This window comes from Formica exsecta, unplaced genomic scaffold, assembly GCF_003651465.1.
Source record: "Formica exsecta isolate Colony F162 unplaced genomic scaffold, ASM365146v1 scaffold228, whole genome shotgun sequence".
Lineage (NCBI taxonomy): Eukaryota > Metazoa > Arthropoda > Insecta > Hymenoptera > Formicidae > Formica > Formica exsecta.
In genome coordinates this window covers 152,881-179,756 of record NW_021849573.1, presented here as the reverse complement: position 1 = coordinate 179,756, position 26,876 = coordinate 152,881, and the positions used below count along the sequence as shown (strand labels likewise).

General features: G+C 40.6%; 1 protein-coding gene across 1 annotated transcript; it reads left to right on the top strand.

Moving 5' to 3' along the window:
• The first annotated feature begins 550 nt into the window (after window positions 1-550).
• On the top strand, window positions 551-24,459 carry LOC115235582 (homeotic protein proboscipedia). Its single transcript, XM_029807477.1, has 3 exons — window positions 551-1,120; window positions 22,136-22,278; window positions 22,531-24,459. Exons 1-3 carry the CDS (start codon window positions 595-597, stop codon window positions 24,457-24,459), a joined length of 2,598 nt encoding a protein of 865 aa, XP_029663337.1. The 5' UTR covers window positions 551-594.
• The last annotated feature ends 2,417 nt before the right edge of the window (window positions 24,460-26,876 follow it).

Genomic DNA, 26,876 nt, shown 5'->3' with positions numbered 1-26,876 from the left:
GTTCGGAGATGAGCACGGATATATAATTTACGATAATGTACTGTGGTGAGTACTATAGTGTGCAGTGAATATGCGGTAAACAATTGGTATTTGGTTCGCCAATCAATGTGCATAAATCACGTTTGAGCTATAACAAGTAAGTAATAATAAAGTGTTCCGATTAAGAAAGAGCGATGCTGAAGAAGGAAATGCATGAAACAGAAAAGTGATCGGTTCTGTGTCGTTGGAATAGAGGATGAGTAGAATTTGGTATCGTATATGCACTAATTAATTATATACGAAAGAGAAAAGATAATAAGCTATATTATAATCAAATTCATGCTCATTTTTGCCTTCTCGTCTAAACAAATTTCTGCAGTTGCTATAATTACGCGACGTTTTAACATAAACGCACAGTATATGCTAAAAAAAATAGACAAAAATTAAACAGTGAAACATTTCTCGAGCGAATTTCGGTGAATAGTGTGTTCTTCAAGATCCGTAAGAGATCGTACTGAAAAGAATTTATCTGCAATTAGCAATAAGTTGTTCCCTGGTTATTTCGCGTTTGTCATCTCAGAAGATCGAAGCAAACTGCAATTGTAGGTGCGTCTTATGCGTAGTAAGCAACAAGCGTTGGTACACCTCGAAGAAGATTTACGCCAATCGCAGTTGTCCAACTCCAGCAATCTGCATCTCGGCAATCACCTTCAGAATTTGGTCCACGTAAGCAAAGAGCTCTCGACCGTGAAGACGAGGCCGACGACACCCGTCCTGGCGAACGACGGAGGGGGCGGCTTCTGGCTGGCCACAGTGGCCGCGGGGGCGAGTACCCCAGCCGGGCTGCCCCCGCACGGGACCCATCATCCAGCCATGGACCCGACATGCGGATCCGCCGAAACTGGCTTTATCAACAGCCAGCCCTCCATGGCCGAATTCATGACAGCGTTGCCGCAATTAGCCGGGGACAGCAGCCTACAACACTCACCGGGGACCGGTGGATCCATCAGTCCTGGCGCTCATCATCCCGCATATCATACCATGATGGATCCCCACAGTGTCGCTGACCCCTCGGGTGTCAATGTTCCTGAATATCCTTGGATGAAGGAGAAGAAAACCACTAGGAAAAGTAATCAGCAGGGTAAGTCTCTTATCGAAGAAATGTCGTTTCGTCTCGTCTCAACCATCACCTAAGTACAGACAAGAAAGATTTTCAAAGTCACGAGAAATTAATATTTGCATATAATAAAAATAAAAAAATATATCTTTGAATCAAAGCGCTGAATGAAATAAAGCGTTTATTAATTATTACAATATATTATATCCTTATCAAAAAATATACAATACAAATTAAGTCTGTTATTAATAATCAATAATTGAAATCTATATATAAAATATCTCTTATATAATTTTAAATCTTTATCTGTGAAAGAAAAATAAAACATTAATTAATTAGCGACTAAGCTGATTGATAATTAAAATTATATTAACAGAAAATTGTATTAACATAAAATTTTGTGGAAAACTAACCGTTATTTACGCATCATTTTTATCGAGATCTATGGTGGACGCGATTAGAAATGTGTCACAGATATAGAATGACAAACATGAAAGTCAATTAACGGTGGCTGTTAGGATTCGGTGCGCCGTTTACAGCATTAGGAGTCTATTGGCTTCTCGCCGCTACATTGTGGTTCGCCACGGGGTGCCTACTATCCGACGGCTAATGACAGTTCCAAGCCACTCCTTTCCTACTACCGGTGGTGCACATCTGGAATGCATAATAGGCTAAAACCACACATTTCCGGACATTTGCAAATATTGGAGAGCAAATTGTGATATATTGTCTCTTCCTCGAATAACGGCATTCAGAGTTCCCGACTGAAATGCAGCTGGCAAAACTGCATTTCATAATTTGTACGTTTCGTTTATATTGTATATGTCTCTGTGTGCTCGTATTATATAATATATTAGACAATTTACGTACAAAATTAATGTATAGTAAGAAGTACGTATTTTATTATCGCGCTCTTTGTACACATAAAAATTTACTGAGATTTTGCACAATACAAGTTCTGCGAATTACCTTCGCTACGTTAAGTCAGAGAGATATCTACTAGCATTCTCTCGTTTCTCCAATAATTTGTGTTGGTTATCGCGAGGCTATCGAGGGCCAATGAATCTGTGGAGAGTTTCGCGGTACAAATTTATCGGTCCTCGATAGCCCTGCAATAGCCAACAAGTTGTTGGAAAACGAGTGCCCGCAAATATTTTTCCGACTCAACGTAGCGAAGATAACTGTAGCGAAGCTTCCAGTAGATATAACTCGCCTTTTTTTCCATGTATAATAAACGCAACGAAATAAACTGAACGCATGGAAAATATGTTTTTAGAGCGCATTAATTTTACACGTGAAAATTGTATAACACTCCGCGCGTCATCAACTTGTATGTATATATGATGTTACACGATCTGAAGGGTTAACTTTATGGGCCACTAGAACCCGCCAAACGTCCGGTAATCCTACGTCTTGGTCCATTTATCTATCCCCGTTTCTCTTTCTTTCTCACGTTGATCTCGCGTCTACAACGGCGATTTAACGTTGCACCAGCTCGAAAACGCGGTCGGACCGTCCGCAGGACACGTCGGAAGATTAAGTGTTTGGCACGGAGGTTAACCAGCCGCTGGCCAGGCGGTAACACGCGGAATCATCTGTAAATTGAGCCCTGGACTAGCGGGAGAGAGCGTCGGGACGGCCATAACTCACATGGGGTGCCGCCACCGACGCCTCGTACACGTCGGCTCTTTGCTTTCAACTACCGTGTTATCCCTTATCGTGGGCTGCCCCGGTCATCTCTTTGTGATTTGCGAGCCTATCGTACCTCTTTATAATTATATTCTTGGCGCGATGGAAGTGAACGAAAAAAAATTGCGTCTATCAAAACTTAAATCTGATTATTTAAAAATATATGAGAGGGCGATTTAAATAGTTGCATCTCTTGGAAATACTATTACAATGCAATATTTGCTATTAAATGCAATATTGCAAAATATAATTACGAAAATTTTCTATCTCAGATTTATATAATGTGGTTTTTAACTTATGTTATTTTGCTGAAATCCTTTCTTCTTTGTTCCAAGCTGGCATTCGTAAATTCTAATAAATTATAGCCAACTGGAATATTAAACTCATTATCCCCGTTATTACGATTTTAACTGTCAAATTCATACTAAAATGAATTTCTGCACAAGACGGCGTTATCTCCTTCGCCATGAGAACGGTATGTGTCCTACGAAACCTTAAGTAACATCTCGTCTTTCCGTATGTGTCACCATACTGCGCGTATTAAATTTCAATCTGTTACATCTACGTGCCCTCCAGCTGAGATGTTTTAGTTCGGGGAAGCCGCGGATGGGACGATGAACGAGGACGAGGTCTGATTAGTTGAGTTATTTGCCAGGAGAAGAGGCGCGACACCGATGCTTCCATGCTTCGTCGGTAATTCTTGCTGGATACCTTTTCTACAAAAAAGCCACGAATCTACGAGTGTTTTTCCCGACGCCTTGTTCCAGGCGTCTCATCAGTCACGTCGCTGGATGCCAAAGCGGAGGCGTCAGCCCAGCAGACTCCTCTAAGACGCCGATGTGTCAATTAATCCCTGCATCCCTCGGGATAGGACTAGGCTAGAAGCTGGATTATCATCATCTCCTCTCTCGTCGCTATCTTCCGCTATATCCTCCGTCTTACACCCTCCTGCGGGACGGCCATTTTCGTGGCCGAACTGCTTCTTACTAAACTACTGTCTCGGGCTACGTTTCCGCCATTAATTAATATAGCGGTGATACTTGATGCCGCTAATAGTTTCTCTTGACGCTCTTGCAAATTCGCCGAATAAAATTATCACGTAGCTTTAGACTCCATATGGACGGAGTTGAAAATAAGACGGTTATACATATAAAGGCGAAGAGTTTCTTCAGACGAAAGCCTACGGCAAGACACAAATATAAGCGGTAAGCGGAGCGAAGCTGAGGGGGATGGCGTAAAGGCTCGATAACGAAAGAAGGGTGGAAGGAATTGACTATACTCGGCGATTCCATGATATAGGTGATTGAGCGAGCGGGACTTTACCCTCCGGAGAAGAGCGCAGTACGAAAAGAACGGAGCATCTAATTTAAAGATTCATTGGCGAGTAAATCCTCGCTGAATTAGAGATAACTCTCCTAGAAAATCCCAGCTACTATGATACTCCGCAGCCCGCTGTCGCCGCGGTTATTCGTGGAAAGAAAGAGAGTCTTAAGGCGACGATATCCGTGAAAACGAATTCAATGTACGATAAGGTACGCTGAAAAAAAAACCTTTCCAATACCCGTCGATATAAATGATTAATCTATAATGTGATCTCACATCACTTGGAAATATTGCGAAAAAATCTGATTATTAATTGCCATTGTTAAATATTTATAATATGTTATCACGTTGATACATTTATTCATACTGATATAAAAAAGCGCATTATTATAATAACATAATGATTATCAAATCATTGTGCAATAGCAGTCTCATCAATCTTTTACTATGAAATCGTCTTTTGTCAATGAATTTGTCACAGATTAAAGGAAACGTGATGATGTCTAGAACTTATGCATTGCGTCAAATATTTTCAAATATGTGCATACATATATTACATAATCGTCATTATTAAAGCAGTGTTAGCGGCGGTTAATAGAGGCACGAAATGACTATAAATATTCGACACGGTGCTTGTCTGGACTTGGCAAAACGAATTATGGAGAGGAAGAAACGCGTAGTTCTCTTTCACAGTTCGTACAGTGTTTTCCCAGCTCGTTGGCGCAAACATCTGGAGGAATAACACTGCATAAAATATTCTAGATTATCCTCCAAAACCGACTACGAGTACGACACTTTGCAGCTGCAGGGGGTTTCAGAGCGGCGAAACGCGAGTGGTTCGCTCGTTCGCCGAGAGAGATCAAATAATAAACACGCTATAACAAATTGATAATCGGAGATCCCATAATCGTACGCATATTTGGTCCCGGAATCTGTAGCCCGACACTAAAAGAAGTTTCCACGCTCGTTGTTACGCCAAATGGACCGCTATAAAAGCGTGGGGTTCGTACCGCTATGCTCTCTCTCTCTTTCTTTTTCTCTCCTTCTTTTTATCTTTCTCTCTCGTTCCTGTGGCAGGATTGTATCGAAATAGATCGTATGCGCGTATCTGATTTTCGGGGGCGAAAAGAGAAATTCTTATATATGCTACTAACACATTCCCCCGGCACAACATGCACGACAGAGATAAATAAAAATAATCTATCCATTATTAACATTAATAAAACCGTAATAAATATATATGCGTTAATATATGATCAGAAACATGATACGAGCGAATCAGGGATACTTGTATGACGCTCTATAAAGAAAGTGAAACAGTCGCGATTTTCCACGGCGATAATAATTTTATGCAAATGTTCCAAGTTGATGCTCTCCGGAATGGCGACGATATCGTCAGATAGACATCTCTCGCCATACTTCTCGTATCTTCCCCTTTCTAGCGGGGAATAAAAGACGCGTTGTGGGGATTCCTATATCTGTTCTTCTACACTCGTAAAAGGAAAGTAGGTGTAAAAATTTGCAGAAAGAACGCGATAACATATGCCGATGGGTTAACCATAAACGATCGTAAAAAGAAACACTTACTTCTTATTTAAGCACGGTAGCAAGTCAAGGATAATTTTAATTGTACGTCAAGCTCGACGTACAACAGTGCGGAAAATAATTCTAACTCGTATTTTTTTAAACACTTTAATTGGAAGTGAAGTCAGCTTTCACTAAGTTTCTCTGGTTTGAGTGATATCTATATTTTTTCTAAACAATCCTCGCGTTTCTGCTTCGTAATCTTTATCTCCAGTGTATATTTATATATATATGAATGTATTTATTTGAGCGAAATATATAGAAATTTTTATTAAATATTTGGAAATAAAATGTTCTAAAATTTTGTGTGTTTTACATACAAGCACAGATAAATTTACTTCGCAGTCTAATAAATTACGAGACTGTTTATAAATGGTTTAAATAATAGCAGGTTCCACGATTCCGAGATGCGAATGAAAATCTGAAAGGCACTTGAGCGGTGGAAGAGAGGGATGGTTAACAGATGATGAGAGCAATGATGGATGGAGACGTCGACAAGTCACGAACTCCACGTGACAATTGGAATCAAAAATTATTATCTATTTATCTATCTGCACTACGCTCCATCTTTGAATTTTAATATAATTCTGGAAAAATTCTATATAATAATATATATATATATATATATATATATTATATATATGTATATAATAATCTATATAAAATATTTGCGTGTGTCGACAAGAAATAGTTTCTTTAGTGTTTTAGCCTGATATCTCTTAGGCAGTATAAATAAACTATATCGCAATCATGATAAATTATCTACAGCCGTAACTTTCGCAAGCCATTAGATACTTCCTATCGCGAATTCGTAGATCTGGAGATACGTGATCCGGGGTAGTTGCCATATTCTTTTTGTCACTACCATCCCGGAAGAGATCTCACCCCCCGCGCGCGTCCGTGCTTTATATTAAAAATGAACTGTCGCTTCCACTGACGACATGGACGGGTATTTGACTGTACTACCGCTTTTATTTGATAAATCGCGCCGCGACCTCCTCTCTCGGTCATCTGAATTTCTAATGCATTATTTTTCCCGGTCGGAACCATCCGCCTGGCTACGTCGAGTCGCGAGGGTGAATCGCGACCGCGCCAGACGGGGATGGTGGGCGGTTGAAAGAGCGATTAAGGATAAAGCGGTGGAAAAGAGCGATCGGGGATAGCGACGCGATCTTGAGCGAGGATATCTTCAAGACGCCTACTTTCTAGTAACCGCGACGATTACTATTAACATTTATCGAGTATCACGTAATCTTGCTGAGAGAAAGCGATGGATTATTTCGACCATTCGCTTGGCACGCTTCACGTCTGATTGGAGTTTCGCCAACGTAAGGACCTTCTTTTGCTAGAAAAAGAGGGATCAACAAGTTCGCGCAACGATTTTAACGTTTCATAACACGTAATGTACTGTCTTCAATGCTACCTGTCATATTTCTCGAAGATTTGCCGCGGTCCACTTGGATTTCACTGTACTTTCTAAACGATTAATCAACTTATAAAATTAAAAAAAAAAAAAAAAAACAAATAAATATTTTATTAGTTTTATTTTATTTCAAAATGTGAGAAATTGGGACTATGATAAAAATATGAATATCTAATATTATTATTTTAATTTTATGCACGTATATATAATCGCGTACAAAGTAATTTAGAAAACACTCCGTGCTTCCTTCCTACCTGTTAACCCCCCTCTTCTTCCTGGAGTGGATCAACCAAAACCTGTTGCCTGTAATGGGCCTCACAGAGCGATAAAAAGTTTTCAACTCTACAGGAGCAAAAGCTTACATTTCTTCTTCGCCGACAGTTTAGCTTCATAATGCAAAGTCGCGAGTCATTCGGTGATCAAAGTGCCGCTCTCTCTCTTTCTCCGTCTCTTACTGTTGGAGTGGGTACGCTTTCAAAAGCCATTCTGACGTTTCTTTGAGTGGCCATCGGACGTAACATCAGGACATTGACACAAGGAAGCACCGTTTTGCGAGACACAAGAGACGGTAGGACCACAGCGGTGGTATGACACGTCTTTTCTATTCGTTTTAACGACGGAGAATTGCATCCTCTTCGGATGAGTAAACTCTTCTCTGAATCATCGGACCTTAATCTATAATTTAGCAATTTCAACAACGGAGCGCGTTAAGTTATCAACAACGGGTTACGCTATTCATCGCGAGAGAAACAAATCGTGTGTCTCGCAGCGAATCTAGGATTTTTTAATCGTCAAAAGGAAAAAAAAAACCGCAACCATTGTATCCCGAAAATTACTTCGTGAATACCCGGCGCTTTCACACTCTTGTTAATACGAAGAATTGCATTAAATTTGATTACGAATCGCTTTAGACTCGGATTTAGATTCGAAATTCTTTTTGCTAAAAATTTCACCGTTTCTCAAGTAAATATCGCATTAACACAGATTTAAAATTAACTTTGCGGCAATCACGCGGACGTTTACAACCATCGTGGACTAAGTACTTTAGGGTACATTAGCCCCGAGAGCAATGGAGAGCTCACCCTACCCTATCGTCTTTTCTTTCGCGAAGACAACGCACGGTTACGCTAGGGTGGACGCTGTAGGTCTAACGGAAAGAGAGAACAGGAGAAATAGAGTGAATAGGGAAGAAAGACGGAGGGGGAATCGTCGGAAGGGAGTGGAGCTGTCTGGAGTAATTAGCTAGCCAGGCCAGGCCAATATCGCGCTGAAAGATTTTCAAATCCCCGTCGTCGAGTCGGATCCGGTCGCGACGGGAAAATCCAACCCGTGCCACTCTGTTTATAAAATGTCAGGATGCCAATAAAAAGTCATGCTACATCAAACATTGACAATAAAAGAGAGAGAGAGAGAGAAAATAAAGTAGAAAGTTTATTATCAACTCGCACAATTACCAATAAATATTCCCAACTCCCATCATTTCGGATGACTATATACGAGGGCGTTGTATGAAGAATAAAAATCCTTAGGGTGACCAAGACTTTTGAAAAAGGTTAATTTTTTCTTGAAAAGAAAGAAAAAGACATAAAATTATAATGTATACTTTCTTACATAGTTCTATTGATCTCGATATAAAAATGTGAGTAAATCGCGAATCGAATGATCGCCATTTCTCAAATTTTCTTTATGTTTCTTATCATATATTTCTATTACACGAAGAAAAGAAATCTTGCTGTCGCAATCGTTGCTGTTGTTGCATATTCGATATGAAATTTTTTCCATCACAACTAATTATTTAATATTACATATTACTTATTATAATATATGACAGATATTGTGTCAGAAAATTTTTCTTTCTGTATATTTTTATTTTCTTATTGTTATATAATTTTACATGTAATTTTCTGGTATTATCAAGTTTGGTGTTAATTAGATGGATTAGAAGTCTATACCTAACAAAATGCTTCAACTTGCCTTTGTTCCTACACATCAAATGATTCGAGACAGATTATTCGAGCCAAGATGTGTTGCAATCTTATTTTGCTATTAATAAATGAGTACGTCTGCATTTTTGGGCCGTACAGCTGTATCCGCAGCGCGGAAAGGCCGAATAGAATCCTCAGACTTGGCAAGATAATGGAAAGAACAATTCCGGAGAATTGGATGTTAGTGCTCAGCTTCAATCGATTGTCAGGATGACAGTCCAAGCATGACTCGCGAATTCGTAGGAAACCTCCCGCGCGAAACTCTGTACAACGCTGGACGTGGCTGACCAGCCGGCCGACTGACGGACGGCTGACTGCCTTTCTGATTGATGATCGCTACTGGACTCTCCGCCGCCATGCATACCCTACCAACACATCCTCGCGCCGTCCTTCACGGGCGTCATCATCCCCCGAGCGCAGAGCGCGAGTGCCAGCCTTCACCCTCTTCGTTCGCTTTGAACGCGTCGACTCATTCCCAGAATCGCGCCTCCACCATAATCTCTTTACACCGCTCGAATAACACCTTGTTCTCGAGCCGAGAATTTGCTCCGTAGAATCGCGAATCTCGATAAATCGTAGTTCGATCATTGGCACACGAAGGAATGTAGCTATTTGAAGCAATCAAAACGCATCATCTGGATTTCAAAAACATATGTAGAAAATTCTTACTGTGGTAAAAATATTTAGCAGCTTTATTTGTTGAATAATTAATCCTTATTATATCGACTTTTTGTACAACGCATATTAGTCTGTATTTTATTATAATATTTAATTGTAGAAAAAGTTAATATCAGAAATTGATGAGAGTGCGCCGTCTTTTATTGATCGCTCGCACGAAAAGATACTTTAGGATAAAATTGATGATTGGATTTTGAACTGTAATAGGCTGTGGGGGACAGCAGATGATTTCAAAGTGATGAAAGTGACTAAACAAAATATTGTACTTTCGATCCGTTTATCAGATTAGTTTAATTTTTTTATTTTCTAATAAAATAATTTAAATAAAGAAATAAAGAAATTTATTTTCTAATAAAATACTATTGATAAATGATACTAATAGCGAGAGCAATCAACACGCGAATCTAAAAAGAATTATAATTAAAAATATTTATACATGATAAATAATGTGATACGTATAATATCTATATCACACTGGCAAAACGCGATTTATATATTACAAAAGCAACAAGAATAAGGAAATCCCGGAGGGAAAGCCGGAAATGTGTGGTCGATTACGCGACAAGCTCGTCCGTACTATTTAACTCAATCGAACAGAACTCGCGTATGGATGACCCGACACGACCGGCGGAGGAGCAGTTACAAGTGAATGGATCCATCCCCTCGTACTCCCGCAGCACTCCCCCCTCCCCTCTCTCCCTCCTATCGCCTCCTGTAGCCCACTTCCTTTCATTGGGAGCAATATTTCTTTTCGCGAGTCCCCTCGTAGGGCCTTTATCTAACAAGGAGCAAATCATTTCCCTATTATTTGCTCGCTATCGCACTCTCGCTCTTCCAGTCTTCCTCTTTTGGATTCGTTTTACTCGACCGAGTGTTCGGGCTCTTTATCCTTCCCACTCCCCCCTTTTCCCGCTCCTGCTCTCTTCCACTTGTCGTTGCGTTTTCCGCCGTCGCTATATCTCTTGGAGACCATCCAAACCCTATCCATTGTGGTGCTTTCGTTTCTCGCGCTACTTATTTTGGAGCTTCATTTCATATTTCCTCATCTATTTTCGTCTCTCGTTCAAGCATTCATATTATTTTAGAGAATATCATGGAATGCACAATCCTATGTCAAATTTTATTTTCATATTTGTATATTGAAAAGCAATGTGGAGGATCTCTCGATATACCGTACTGAAATAAACGCATCTCGAGTTTTGTTGTATTTATATAAAATACCTTTCATTTCAAGAAAACGCTGAATAAAGTACGCTGGTGGAGCAGAATTAGAAATTCCATTGATCAATCCTGAGAGATAACTTTTCGTTCTCGGCGTTTCTCCCTCGACCAAAGTTTGATAAAGTTACCCAAACAGATTTAATACAATTCTTTTTTTACAAATCTTTAAATTATATTGCAGATAATATTGTCTCTATGGTATCTTTGTACAGTGTATGTGCGTGCGTGTATGTATGTATGTATGTGTCTATATATTTTTCGAATTTTAAATTGAATTCGCCGATAAATTATAATTTTCTTTTAAGAAAGAAATTAAAATTTACTTTACTAATGTAATAGATTTACAACCGTAATTCAATCGTAATAAAGTTGCTCTGTACGCCCTATAGAAAGTACACGAAGCTCGTAGGAGCGAATAGGTCTCAGGCTGGTGTTCGAGTCAGACTAAAGGGGTGGCCAGTGGTCGGTTTAAACAATTATCACGAGGGTTGACCGCGTGCACGAGTCGACACGGGTGGTAAATTATTACACGCGGGGTTGCTTAGGACGTACTGGACTTTAGAACTCTAGAGTTCAGACTACATTAGCGCGCCATTATCACTAAAGAGTAATCTCTTTCAAAAGTCGAACGTATTTAAAATACAGAAAAGAAATATATAATATCTTTTAAGCTTAATATTTTTACTCGATTCGATATACATATGTAACATATGTAACATATGTATGAGGTAACAATTACTCATCTATTGAACGTGCGATAAAATTCATGATTTTTTGCCGACGATTTTTTACGCTTAAATTACAATGCATTGTTGCTGCTAAATCCTTACGCGTGTCGAGATCTACTCCAACACAAATACCACACGCTGCTATTTGCCATGTTACCGAAGCGCGTTACGTAAGAATCGCACGGAAAGGAGCGCTCGTAAATCTGGTCGCGCTAGAGAAGACCTGTACCCCGTTCCCGTGATGAAGGGTAAGACACGGGGCGAGAGTGTCCTTTATAGCATTGTTAACAACTAATGTATGCGGCACGGATCCCTGAACCCTCCCGCGTTTAACATTCTTTAACATTATTATACACATGGCGCCCGTCTGAGTATTCTCCACGTATCCGTTCCCTCCCTCTATCCCCATCGTCCTCCCTCCCAAAAGCTCTCCGGACCCTTCGTGCCCTCCGGGGCCAATTTTTGTCAGTTTTATTTAACTGCAACCACGGAATCCCTTTTCCACCCCTTTCCCGCTTTCTTTTTCCGTTCGCACCTTTTATATCTTCGAGACGAGGCGCTCTTTCTCTTTCTCTTCCATACCTTAAGATGCCGGGCACGTTTTAGGACTTACGATCAGCGCCGTAATTTCGACGAACAAGTGCCGCTTACTACTTTCTGATGCGACTTTAGGTGCGCGCAACACGAGAGACACTTGGAAATAATATATCCCATAAATAATCTAACAAACGTTATAAACTCTAGATATAGTCAATAATAATTTTAAATAGAAGTTTCTTTCGCGATTTGGATATTTTGTGCTTTATTTACGGTTTCGTAAAAAATATATGGAGAACAAAAAAAAAAAGAAAAATATAGTGAATCAAGAAGAATCGCGCGCACATCGTTACCTGATGCGTTCTCATTCTGATTGTGAGATGATAGTTACTTCTCTCTTTTGCCGATTAATTAATCGTCACGTTCAGCGGAAATTGATAATTAAAACTGCTTTCGAAACGGTTCTTTTGGCGTTTCGCTGTAAGTCAATCACGTGATTTTGTAATTACCTGAAATGCCCGGCGTAACCGGTATAACGAACGTTCTTAAGAAATTCGTGTAATTAATAATCCGCTCGTCGTGGTAAAGCGAGGAAAAAAAATCAGAAAAGGAAACCTCGCGGTGCCGCTGGGTCGAGACTAATTAAAGGTAACTCGTAATATTAGTTAATTTATTGCCGGCTGCGTATAAACGTCACTTCCTATTGGCCGCGCGAATGGCCTGATGCATGCTTAGAACCAAACTTCCCTTTCGGTAGATGTTTTCCTCGGCTAATTCAAATAATCGGCAAGATTTCTGTTCATTCGTTACGTCAAGCGCAATAACTCATTGTAACGCGATTAATGAAGCGTATGCTCTCGGCTTTGTTTTGCTGTCATATACGCGGGAGGTAAAAGCAGAATTTCGACGACTTACGCATTACACATAATTTTTATTCGTAAAAAATACATACGTATCTTTCATAGTATCGAGCTACTTAATATACTGCGCATTATTGAAAATACTATTTAATCTCTTCTCTTTTTCATCCTTTCACCACTCAATACAATCTCAATAAAACGCATTTATTTGATTTCTTATATCGAGAAAAGAGAATGTTGATGATGAAATTTGGAATTATTTAAATAAAACCTAATTCTAAAATGAATTCGAAAATTACATTGGTGCTTATATAGCTCATTTATTTATGGAAAACGACAGTAATATGTGACACTATAGTTAATAGATGATATAGCCAAACACATTTATAAGTACGATACGCAGGAACTTGGAAAAGAAAACGGTGTGCACAAATTGCTCGCAGTTATCGACCATGCTCCTCTTTTCAGACGTGAGTCGAGCCAGCTGACAGACGCCTAATTACTGCGATATTGATCCGTTGAAACACATCGCGTACGATTCTTCACTCTCTCTCGAACGCGACCACGCACGAAATACGTCGCCAACGTTAGCCGATGGTATAATGTCGTTGCGTAATATATTTGTATTGATGTAATAATATAATTACATAATCAATATACTTATAGATATATATTGAATATACAAAATTAATTTACCAGCAAGTTATCAATCGTTACATTAAAATACGCGGAAATAAATACACATAATATCGTATAAAAAAAATTCATATTTAAATTCTAGTAATAATGATCATTACGGTGAGTATTGATCCGAATGGAAGTACACATTATCATCGACGGTACGTAAAAAACTTACGGTTTTATGTTCCTCCATATGTATACAACTCCTTAGACCTATATCTATAATTAAATGCTCGAGTATAAAGGATATATAGGATATACCTTATGATTCTATCGATGAGTTGGCGATTAAATATGTAATAAGCATTTTTCGATAACGTTCAATGATCGAAATAAAGAAAAGTACATTATTTATACAAAACTGTAATAATGTACAATAATTAAAGCGAACATTAAACAAAGACAAAGTGGGACATGAAAAACATGGCATCGCGTGGAATTGCCGTTGTCACGTAACGAGGAAATTTTTTCCAAGTATTCGGTCAGAATATCAAGGAGATACGAGATTTACGAAGCAAGCGGGGAGGAAGGGGCGGAGGGGGAGGGGCGGGAGAAGGTTGCGGAAGATGAAAGAAGTAGAGGGACCAGCTCTCTTGTTTTCTGTCGCGACGGTTTACGTGGACGTTGGGGTAAGCCGCGAAGGATTTAAAATTTGTAAAGATTAAAATAAACTTTTTATCCGGCTGCGCGACTTCTCGGTCCCCAGAGGAGGCGGAGGGGTTCGGAGACGTACGGCGGCAGACAAGAAGCTTGCTCCGGGACAAGAAGCTCCGGGAAGAGCTCGGAAAAAGGCGGCCGTAACGCGAATGGAGGATGTAATGAGAATCTCTCAACTCGAACCATAATTCAAAAAATTGTTGAAGGATTCCACGTTCCACGCGCGCGCAAATTGTTGTGAAATTAGTTTCGAATTCGCTCCTCGGTAAGAGAGAGAGAGAGAGAGAGAGAGAGAGAGAGAAAGAGATCACTCGCTGAAAGCGATAAAAGTGTCTACAAATATTTACGAGGACAAAACTAAAATATTAATGTTTTATTTTATAATTTTCTCCATTTACGCATGCGCCCTCCTATCGCATACACTTCCTAAGAATCTTAATATCCTTGCTAGTTTAACAGAGTATCATGCGCACGTATGTACAGTCCCGATTTATTTTTATCCTCAATTTGCCACGTGGTGAAGAACCGGAGGTAATTGATCCGGGAAAATCAGGAACCGTTATGTATTTTAATCATCGCTGGATTATTTTAATCACATTAGTGTTCGAACGTCGGGGCACATCGACATCTCCTTACGAAAAGGTGCGCTCACAAAATCAATCTCGCGTCTAATGGAAAGATGGCTTTTCATCCCTTCCCCTGGAGACCACTCCCGTTTCGCCCTAAGCTTTGAGTATCACTGCTCTCTTTTGCAGCCGTTCTCTTTCCGATACGATATTACAGTTATAAAGATTTGTAACATGATCATTTTTTCGCGACGCATATCGTATCAGGAGTTGCGCTCAACTTATAATCAGTCTGTCGCGTTCATTGCATAAAATACTTTCTTAGCAAACGTTCACTTTGATTTCTTTTCAGATATTACTATCTGTCCTCGGAACATTTAAAATATCTATAAAACTAAGCATAATATGCTTCATATATTAACGACACTACAAATCATGCACTTGGACATTGATATTCAATCCGCGAGTTAAGATAATGAAGATATACACGTTGGAGATCGGTTTCCTTCGTTATATAACCCGATATTTAAATTGCATGTGAGATTAGTAATTATATAGGAAAAATCACACATAGCAAAATGCTAAACGCGAGTTGTACAACATAGTCTAGGAATATATGCGCGAATATAATTGCGGAATTAACCCTAACCAATCGCGAACCGCGAAGTAAAATACTAGTTGGCTTGGTTGTGTTAGACAATCGCACTTATATATCTTATTGCATGATTACTGAGATTTGTATCACAGTTAAGCACACGCTAAACAGATATTTGTTACAATTAAAAACAAGACGTTCTCTTTCTCTCCATACATCTTACAAATATATATTCACGAAATAAATATTTTACAAAATTGTCATAAATAGTATACCGGGTATACTGGATCATGTCTAATCGACGTCGGGCTTCCAAGGCGAACAATGATGGTTGTCACGAAGTGTCGCGCGCGAGTCACTTTATTATGAAATAACAACTATAGAGAGTGCCATCAGATAAAGATATCATTAATCAAAGATTGTATCCCTCCAATTACGACTCATGCTACTGCAACTTTTGCGAGCATCAATTTTTGAACGCCAGGCCTCGCACCTTTGTAACATAATCTTTTATCGCGAATCAACGGTGAGCGGCGAAACCCGCCGCTCGTTCGTGCGTCGATCGTGCACGAAGAAGTTGGAGTGTGTGCACCACCGGTCGCACCAGCCCGATGATTGCAGGTTGCATCGGCACGCCTTCTGACGTATATTCAGCCAGTCTGAACCACGCATATACGTGCGTCTTGCCTTTCTTTCACCGCGGGAGAGATCCCTACGTCCAATTTTCTTGCACGAAGGGCCGCTTGCCGTCGCGCCCACCATAATCACAGGTTGGCGAACCTGTGCACGGCCGCAACATGGCCGCCGCGGTCGGTGCGGAGCACCGACGTTGCCGTGTCTTCGGCATCAGCAGCAGCAGCACCACCAAGCCAGCGCACAGCGACGGCTCGCGGTGTTGCCAGCAACTTTTTTCGAACACGCAAATCTTCGTGCCGCTTTTATATCTTTTTCCTACCATCATCCCGTTCTTCCGTTCTTGTATTTCTATCCTTTTTTATTCTTCCTCTCCTTTCCCCCTTCCCTTCCTCCCGCACCGGTCGCCTTTTCTTCTTGTCTGCTCTACAATGCCAGCTAGCTCGGCGACTCCTCTCTTTTACCGTCATTACAACAAGATGACTATATAAAAAGTTATGCTAATATCTCGAGTGCTATTATGCCAGACAAGAACTGAGTCGAACAGATACAAACATACGGTCATGAGTCAAAGCAACCAAATATTTTGTCTCGTTATGTCATCACGTTGATGAATACGAATTTCGAATTCAAATATCAATACCTCAAATTGTGGTAGTATCAATGTCCTAAATCGTCGCGGTACAAGAATCAATTCCTTTGGACAATAGCCCTATCAGCAAGCGAGATAGCCACTTGAACGAAACGATGGGGGTTCCAGCCAAACTGGAACAAGGAAGGTACGAAATATTTTGCGGCCGTGTGGTCGGCCGCGGTTCTTGTTTTGCTCACTGTTAATTGATTATAGCTCGTATCCAGCGCAGAGGCCGCAACCCCCGACAACCCACCAAAACCAAAGCTGCCGAGAGAGCCCTTCCTGCCAGCCATTCCACTTCGACTCCCTTCATTCTGGTTCCCGGTGCGTTTAGTTTTGTTCGTTGCCCCCCTTCCCCCCTCCTCACCTTGCGCCCGAGTCCGTACTACGTCTTGCTGTAAATCTGTAATGAGCCACAGTTTATGCCGATTCCACGTTTTCGAGTCCTCTCTCCCCCTCGCTTATCCCACAAATTACCCGATGGTGCATTAAATACCTACTTTATTCTTACGCGATGAATAATTCTTCCGTCGCTTCAAACAAGCACAGAATATTCTGACGTAAATTTTTATTACTACCGCTTTCAATATTCATTTAATCAAATTCGCAAAACGGAAATTTTATTTCTTCAATTCATTTGTAAATATCGAGTTATTTTAAGAAAGTTATGTGTAAAATTTGATTTGTTTTATTCAAAAACTTGCGAGGCTTACAAGCACATAAGGCTTGATATCATTTTTAATAAGATATTGAGATTGCTGTATTTTAAAGTAGATTGTTTCCCAGAATCCTCAGATTTGTAACGTTCGATGCGCGGTGAAAAAACGCCCGAAGGAGTCCGAAACGATCAAAAAGTTATCGATCACAGTAACCTTCCTCACTGACCCGCCGTCTACCTGTTTCGGACACGTCAAAGCGCGGATATAGAACCGGCTGTCTTCTCGTTTGTTTCAAATTCTCGTCACTCATTTTTCATACGTTTACACCGCTGACGCCGCCGCCGCAGGTTTCTCTCGATATTAAAAGAACGAGAAGCAGAATGAGAGAGAGAGAGAGAAAGAGAGAGAGAGAGAGAGAGAGAGAGAGATAAAAGGATGGTTAAAGGGACGAGATGGAGAGAAGAGAGGAAGAAGCTGAGGACGAAACGAAGAGGGGTAATCGTTCTCTTCTCCTCGCCGTTCAAAGTGCTGGTTCTTTCCGCCCTTTGTTCTTCCTCTCGCAAGTTTTCTTCCTCCAGGCGTACACTCGGGGGGGAAACAAAAGACAAATTACAGAGACGCCCGTCATGTGACCCTTCCCACCTGTCTATAAACGACCTGGTCCAGTCTAGAGAAAACGAGAGCGCATCGAAGGCGGGAGGGAAATCCATGATCCGGACGACTCAGTGTCGCGTGTAAACTACTTCTGGACATTGAAGATGCACTTTTTCCACGGCCGTCTTCAACGGCCATGTTTCTCTAAGACATCGTTTCTTTATTGCTCGTTACCGTTTGACGATAATATCTGCGAATTAATCGTAAGTGTGTGTGTGTGTGTGTGTGTGTGTGTGTGTGTGTGTGTGTGTGTGTGTGTGTGTGTGTGTGTGTGTGTGTGTGTGTGTGTGTGTGCAGCGGGATAATACAAAAATTAAGAAAGCGGAGAGCATGAGAGTTTCACCAGCTGTTCGTCTAAACATTCCAATATAGCAAAGAATGGAAGGGACATAGATGAACGGATCGGAACTGAACAATGGTTTGCGTGATGATCGCTTCTGCTCCTATTTTCTTTAATTATCGTTTTGTATGACCAAAAGTTTTGACGCAAAATATCTGTGAAAGTCAGAGCATGCATCATGAATATGAGGTATTACATTTCCAATAGACAGAATTTTATATTGCGTATAATTTCTTACGACAAACAATATTATCGTTAGCTTTATCGCTGTGTATCGATATCTTCAAATTAATGTCAAGGAGAAGCATAAAACCGAAAATATTATATTGAAACTTATGTAACCTTTCACGAAAATGCCTATAATGTTCCCATTTATATCAAACATATTAATAATGAATAATATTTAACTCTTAGAATAAAATGAAAATATTATGTAGAAATACACCACACACGCGCGTATCACATATAAAAAAAATAAAATGCAAAATGACAGATAGAAAATCTTAATAAAATGTATACTCTGAATAAATCATTGCTTTCAACTCAGTTTCCATATTCTATCAGATTTCTTATAATCACTGTCCCATTCACAATAAAGCGTATGTTGCGTATTTCGTATGTTGATTTAAGTTTCGTTTGATAAAAAGTTTGCACATTTAAATTAACACGTATTCTTAAAGAAGTAACGAAAAAGCATCGCATATTTGAAAGATCACTCATTAAGTTATGTTTCATTAAAAGGATACATTGTCGAATGTAAACTCGTACTTGCCTTCTGTACATCTACGAGAACCCGCGAAGCGACGGCTGTCAGGTTTGTCACGGACATCAGCATCTGCTCCATCGACAATTGACAAACTATTACATTATAACAAACCCGTTATTTTAATGTCGCTTTTACACATTATTGCTTCTTCACTATTTTGTCACTTTCTTATTGCTAATAAAATTGGCAATTTTATCGTCAATAAAAGCAAATTGCTTATTATGAAAATAATGAAATAAGATTCTGGCTATATAAATTAAAAATTATTTAAGAAATAGAATAAATTTTGAACTATTATTAATTATTATCGTTCTGCGATTTTCTATTTTGTAATCGATTAATTAATTTTATATATATACACACAATGTTTCAAGTATAGAATTAACTCTTTTAGATAGAATTCAAGATATTAATTTTTAAATATGTTAATACACATTACAGAAAAATCTGCATTTAATAATATTGATATTAATGATAGTATTATATATATTTATTCATCTAAACGCTATTTTAAACTGCTATCTATGTCTTTTTAAATTGAATTTATGCACATTAAAAGATTTTTAATAATTCTTTTTATAAAATTCTTTTATAGTAGCAATCTCTCAACCGGATGAGACCAAGTAGACGAAGCTTTCTAACAGCGTGATATACGAAAATACAAATTCTATTTTCGTACTCTATCGTTCTCACCTCGCACACACGATCCTGTCAGGTCGTGCTCTTCATTTTGACTTCGCCTTGACAGTTCGTCATCCGCTACATCGTCTCGCAAGAACGAGAAGCTCGCTAGTAACGCCGACACATTTTCGCGTCCGGTCTCAGAAAAAGTTTCCGTTACAAAGCAGAAATGTCTGTCACTAATTTAGATTAGCAAGAAATAATGATATTGTAACGTTATTTTATTCACAAACACGAGCGAGCAATATTTGATTACCACCAGCGAGATAACTGGTATTTTATAAAAGCTGCTTTTCTCTAAAAATACTTTAAATATTTAATATATATCGGATAGTTATTTGCCACCCCAATATTGCTCTGCATTCATCGTCGGATTGAATTAAACTCCTGGAACGATTGAACAGATACAGGGCGTGGAGTGGAGTTTGATCGACAGTTTCGTCCAACCAATCGCAAGACCGAAATGCTGATGAGGCCCACGTCAATCATGCGATACTTTCATCTCGCCACCGTCGCCCTCACCCTGTGGAAACTCCACGTGCAGGATTTGCTAGGTTCAAAGCTTACTACATCTTCAGTCTACACCCTTCTCCCTCGTCCCTGTGAGTATCCTCTCTCTCCCACCCTTCTCGCTCTCTCTCTTTCTTTCTTTCTCCCATTCTTCCATCTCATTCTAACCATCTCTATCACGTATCCCCTCCAACCTTTTTCAGTCACTACATCCTCCTCTTTTTACCTTTCGTCTTCTTTACGTCTCTTTCTCTCTATTTCGTTCAATCATTCTCTTTCTCTTTCTCCTTTAACCCCTGACGACTCATCCTACTGTCGAACCACCCCTCAGGCACCCCACATCCGCTCGCACGCTATGGGGTAGTTTAGCATCTCGGCCCTACGAAACGAACCACCTCCCTCCTTTCCCTTCGCTGTCTCCCTTTGCCCAAACTGCGTCACGGCGTATCGGTTTTTTTTTCTTCTCTCGCGATACGGCGACGCGTAAAAAAGTGTAACACCCTTGTGATCCTTGATAAAAAAGAAAGAAAAAAAACTCTCGAAATCCAGATGGCCAGTGACCGATGGAATAAAATATTGGCGTGAAATAGCTTTTTCTTTGAATGTCCGCTTAAGGTCTTCCTCTTACGTTCTTAGATCATAGAATATCAAACAGTTCAAACTATTTAGATAGATGAGGAGTATACGAGGTTTTTCCAAAGATCCATGCTAAAGTATACATTGTTCCTAGAGAATTTGTCAAGACACGTCTTGTAAACAACGCAAGCCAGCGGAGAGCCATCAAGTTTGATTGAAATATTACTCCTCCGGGGCGTGCGGCGAATTCTCGTAATTACGATAGGCGGCTATTAATAATTGTTTACGGCAGTTGGGTAGAAATTACTCTTACGTCACATACCTCGACAAAAGACCGTGAGATACTTGGTCGCTACTTTCTAGATCGGATCTGCCCCCGAATATACATATAAGCCGCGGGTCCTTCCTTGCATCACCTCTCTCTTTCTCTCTCCACCGCCTGCGCTTTCGCATCTTCCCGATCCCGCGTGGCATTCCTCTTGTTATCGCGGAACAAGTTTCTTGTCCGATAACAATTAGGAGGTGTTTCGTATCGACATGGAATAGCGTTGGGTGGGAAACTTGCCCAAAAGTTTCTAAGGAGCCCAGTAACTCGCCGGAACAAGAATAGGCCTTTTCGCCGCGCGGGAATCTTCGCTTATGCATTGTTAAGGATGTCATGTCGCAACCACCTTCGCTCCCTATCTCCCTCTCTCTTTCTCTCTCTATAGTGCGCTTAGGTTGCTTAAATGATCATTAATTAGAATACCATTTACTTCATGTAAGAGACAAAAAGAGAGCATCGTTACGGTAAAGGCGACACGAATATCGGAACGTAAAAGCTTCAACATGTTACAAGATGTAAAATATTAAAATAAATCGTTTATACAATATGCTTTTCTTCCGTAAACATGTTTACGGTTTGTAAAATATTTAAACATGCAATATTTTGTCTGAAATACGGGAATAAATCAGTTACTGAATTGATTCTGTACTTGAGAAAATGTGTGCGTTATATTATTCTAAATTTAATATAATTACGTCGATTGTGAGAGTAGTGGATTTTTTTTTATTTTACAGAGAATGGCTTGCCAAGAAGATTGCGAACGGCCTACACGAATACCCAACTTCTCGAGCTGGAAAAAGAGTTTCATTTCAACAAATATCTTTGTCGACCGCGAAGGATAGAGATCGCAGCATCACTGGATCTTACAGAGAGACAGGTAACAGATAAAATCAAGCAATGCTATAAAAAACAAATTATCCATTATATCATTCATTCTAATTTGAGATATATTATATCTATATTTAAAATATTTTCATGTAGTTTTTTTCATGTTTTTTCAACTTTTAAAAGATTGTAAAGCGTTTTTCTTTTATCTCTCTCTTGTATAATTATCTATATAATTTTAGTTATTTATTTTTTTGGATGTAAAAAGTAATTAATTAAATAAACATCATTATCATTGTAACAGGTGAAGGTTTGGTTTCAAAATCGACGAATGAAACACAAACGGCAGACACTCAGCAAAGAAGATGGCGACGAGAAGGACGGTTCCACATCGGATGGCATGGAGAAATCTAAAGGCGACAAAATGTTATCTCCTGATAACGACGAGAAGAAGAGCTGTCATAACTGTGATATTTCGGGTGTAAGCGATGTCGGTAGTACTCTTACCGGCGACGTTACCGATCTAGGTTCTTCTGGCCGAAGAAGCAGCAACAACAACAACACACCTGGCGCGACTAATAACAATAACAATAATAACAGTAATACTGGTTTCAACACGAATAGCAATGGTGCCAGTAGCGTCGGCAGTACCAACAGCGTGTCTAGCTCATTTGAGAAGATGATGGTGGACGACGATTCGAGGTCGCAGGATGGGAGCGAAGTGACATCACCGAGCGTGACGAAAAAATTGTCGGGCGAGGTGAGAGTGAAAGTCGAGAGCGATCATAAGAGTCCGAACACCGCGAAGCAGCAGCAGCAACAGCAGATATCGGTGAGCAAGAAATCGCCATCGGCCAGCGGGAAGGACATGTGCTCGGTTAACAGTAACGGCGTATTACTGGCCATGCCGGACTCGACGGTCAGCACGCCGGTTCTACCCGGTCAGAATTCCACGAGAAGTCTGACGCCCTCCTCGACACCCGGCACCCCCGTCTCCGTCCAGCTTCAGCAAGGCAGCCCCCTTGGTATCCAGCAGACGACTCACGCGGCCTACATGCAGAGACCGCGTAGCTCACCGTCCTCCACGACCGCGTTGCCGGCGCCAATATTGCATGCCTCCGCAAATCCAGGCACGATGTCGCCTCACGGCAGTCGAGGCATCTCAGGCAATCAGCAGGCGCACTTCCAGCAGCAGGGTGTCTATCAGTCGACGCCGGCTGTCGATTATCGGAACGGCCTGCCCACCAACAGGCAGAACATACCTACAGCGACGCAACAGACACAATCGCAGAATAGTTACTGCTCCCGGGACGCGTATCAGCAACCAAGGATCTCTTATCCCGGTGAGGTGAACTCTCTGTACGTCAGGCAGAACCAGTCGGTGGGCTCGAGAATGGCGCATCACGCCCGAACGACAACGGGCGCGACATCGAGATCGATGTACGGCGCCGCCAACATGCAGCAGTTTCATCAGCAGCAGCTGCAGTACGGCAGCACCGGGGAATACAATGGGTATCCGCAAGCCGGGCCGCCCTATCACGCTTATCACCGAGGTATGCAGAGCGCCGCCAACGCCTACGGCACTGGTCAGGGATACTCGGCGACGCAGAACGAGCAAGGCACAAACGATGGCTACATGACACCCGGGAATTACTCGGGTTACTCGACCAGCGGCAGTTATCATGGCGGGACTGGCGAGAATCTGGCGACGCACGGCCACGCCGTCGTGCCCGGTCAGCACGGCTATTTCAACGACATCCAGCAGCAACAGCAGCATCCGCAGCAACATACTGCCGAGGGCTACGTCACTCATCAACCGCCAATGCATCCCAGTTCGGGCGACTATCGGCCAAGCGGCAGCAAGTGTCATCCGGGCGCGTATTACGAGCAGACCGGTCAGCTGCACGTTCATCAGGGAGGGGAGGCGTCCAACATCCCTAACAGCTACGTTTCATCCCCCGATCCGTTCCCGGCACCCGGTATGACGACGACCGCGACGGCGATCGCGGCCGCCACCGCGGCGGTTATCACGCCACCCGGGAGCACTGGGCAGACCGACAGTAACAACGAATCCTACAGCAATTACGGCAATTTCTACGGCGATCCGGTGCATTCGGCTGCGACGGCGGCACCGCCGCCACCGTCCGCTGACAACAGTAACAGCTCGTCCGACTTTAACTTCCTGAGCAATCTGGCGAATGATTTCGCGCCCGAGTACTATCAGCTCAGCTGAGTCCACGAGACCGAGAGCTCTTGCCAGCTGGACTGGGGCGACGAGCAATGCCTGCTCAATGCTTTGTACTGAAGCCACCTAACCGTCGTGATAAGAGCCGCATGTGAGAGCCCACGTGATTTGTACATACGTTAATGTACTCGTGATTTAGTAGGACTACGTGTAAATGAATATTGTGTGTAAAAATACAACGGGTTGTCGCTCAGATTAGAAATACCGTCAACAGTGTGTATGTCTATACGTTAGTCACGTATGTGACCTTGAATAATTGCCTGGTTTAAAGTAATTCCTTTCACGAATTTGCATAATTCCTTTTGGAATTATTTTCGAGACTAGCCGCGCTAACCAAGATGAAAGGACTGATTTAGAATAATTATATAATAAATATATAATATAATAAAACCTGGAATATGTGGGATTTAAACTGAAGTTCGACAACTGCAAGTATATCTCAAGTAATCCGGATTACCAGCGAAATTGTCGATTGTTCTTGATTGCAACGATAGCCTGGATTACAAATTTGCCATCTCAATTTATATTACATTACATTCAAGTAAAATGTCGATTTTAATATTTCTCACCATCGAGCAGGATGTCAATCTATCAATTTACATTCCAAACGTTGAAATATGTTTCGACAAATATAAAACAACGACAACGAGTGCAATGGTTGTGTTAATTTCAAACTGGAGCGGGGATTAAAAACAGAGAGTTCTCTCCCTTATCCTAGAATTTTTTAAACTGTGAATTTTTCAAAGTGAATTTATCGCCACCGTCTCGATTCGTGAAACACTCTTACTCGCAGGAGACGAAGTGTGACCTGTAAGTGATATTAGACTGATATATAGCTGTGTTTTACAAATGTGCACGAAGAATGTTGTAAATACGTCAAAAAGTTCGCTATCGTGGAATGGAAATTTCGATTTCTAGCGCAGTCCGCGATTCTCGTGAACGAAAACACGAGGTGTAAGTGCAATCTCTTCTTGTGGCGCGAGCGGTCTCCACATTAGCGTATCTCGTTAGAGAGAGAGTGTTTGTAAACTGAAACATGTAAATCACCGAAACAATGTTTCTTTCATTTTCGATATAATATGTTCATTGGCACGCTTGGTTCAAACATTTAGCCGTGCTTGAAAATCTTGAAGAAGTTTCTCTAAATTACACATCTGCAAGTATTTAATTTTCATGTGATAATCAATAACGCGATAAACGAGAGATTATTCTTGATTTTAAACGACGAAACGAGACGAGTAGATGCATGAGCAATAATTAATGACACAACAATAATGACACAACATGTATATATATACATATATATCATATGAAAGTTAGATTAATGGAACACAAACGAATAAAATCGCATTTATACACAGTCATGATTACTATACCGAGTATACAACTTTTGAAAAATGAATACAATTTGTTAGTTTTAATTAAACACAGGAAATAGATGTCTATCTCTCTCTTCTCTCTTTCTCTTTCTCTTATAAAAATTGTCCTCCTATTGAATACGGAGAATAGTTGGAATCGGTTACTTGGTCACTGTTACGAAAAAAAGACGAATGCACTTGTAAAAACTTTACCTACGCTATTCGTTTTGTGAAAAAATGAAACGAATCTGTAAAATTAATTCGGATTGATATGTCGTTCCACGTGGATAATATTATTTGATGATATTGAAACACACACCGTTGAGCAATATATCGTATGATAATCTACATCTCTTGTACATTCACTCACGGATACATTTGACAAATACAGGTCATAGCAAAAAGTAATGAGTGTGTCTTCATTTTCTTTTCCTTTTTTTTTAACAGTTATCTCTATACTCTGTTGCAGTCTCTCGTTCGCTTTCAATGTTTCAGCGGTTAAGAGCGCTGAAGCGAAGGACCATACGGTAATAAAATTGATTTAATTATTAAATTAAAGATTAATAAAAAAATAAAGCCAAATTATTAAATAAATATCACGATAATAGTGATAGATCGTAGATCAGCGAACCATTCCAACATTTTATACAAAATCACAACTTTGACGAAAGAAACTCAAATCGAGAGCCCCGAGTGCGTCGGTAGGACGGACGGCTGTGTGTCAGTGAAGAGACTGACAATGATGGATGACTACGCGTGATGCGTGTGAGTCAAGCCCATACGACGCCATAGCTCCGAGCTCATATGTGACCTCCGGTTCGAGCCGGCCGAACTGTTGCTATCGTTGCATCTGTGCAGAACACCCTCCCGAAACACGATCCCCGATCAACGATCCTCCCCACATTGGCTAATTTCTCCAAGCTATTAACTTTTTCTCCGACAAAGACCAAAGGCCTTACAGGCAGGAGAAAGAAAAAGAAAAAAGAAAGAAGAGAAAAACGTCGAAGGACTAGAAAATTGCGCTTTAACCTGCACTCTTATATCGTG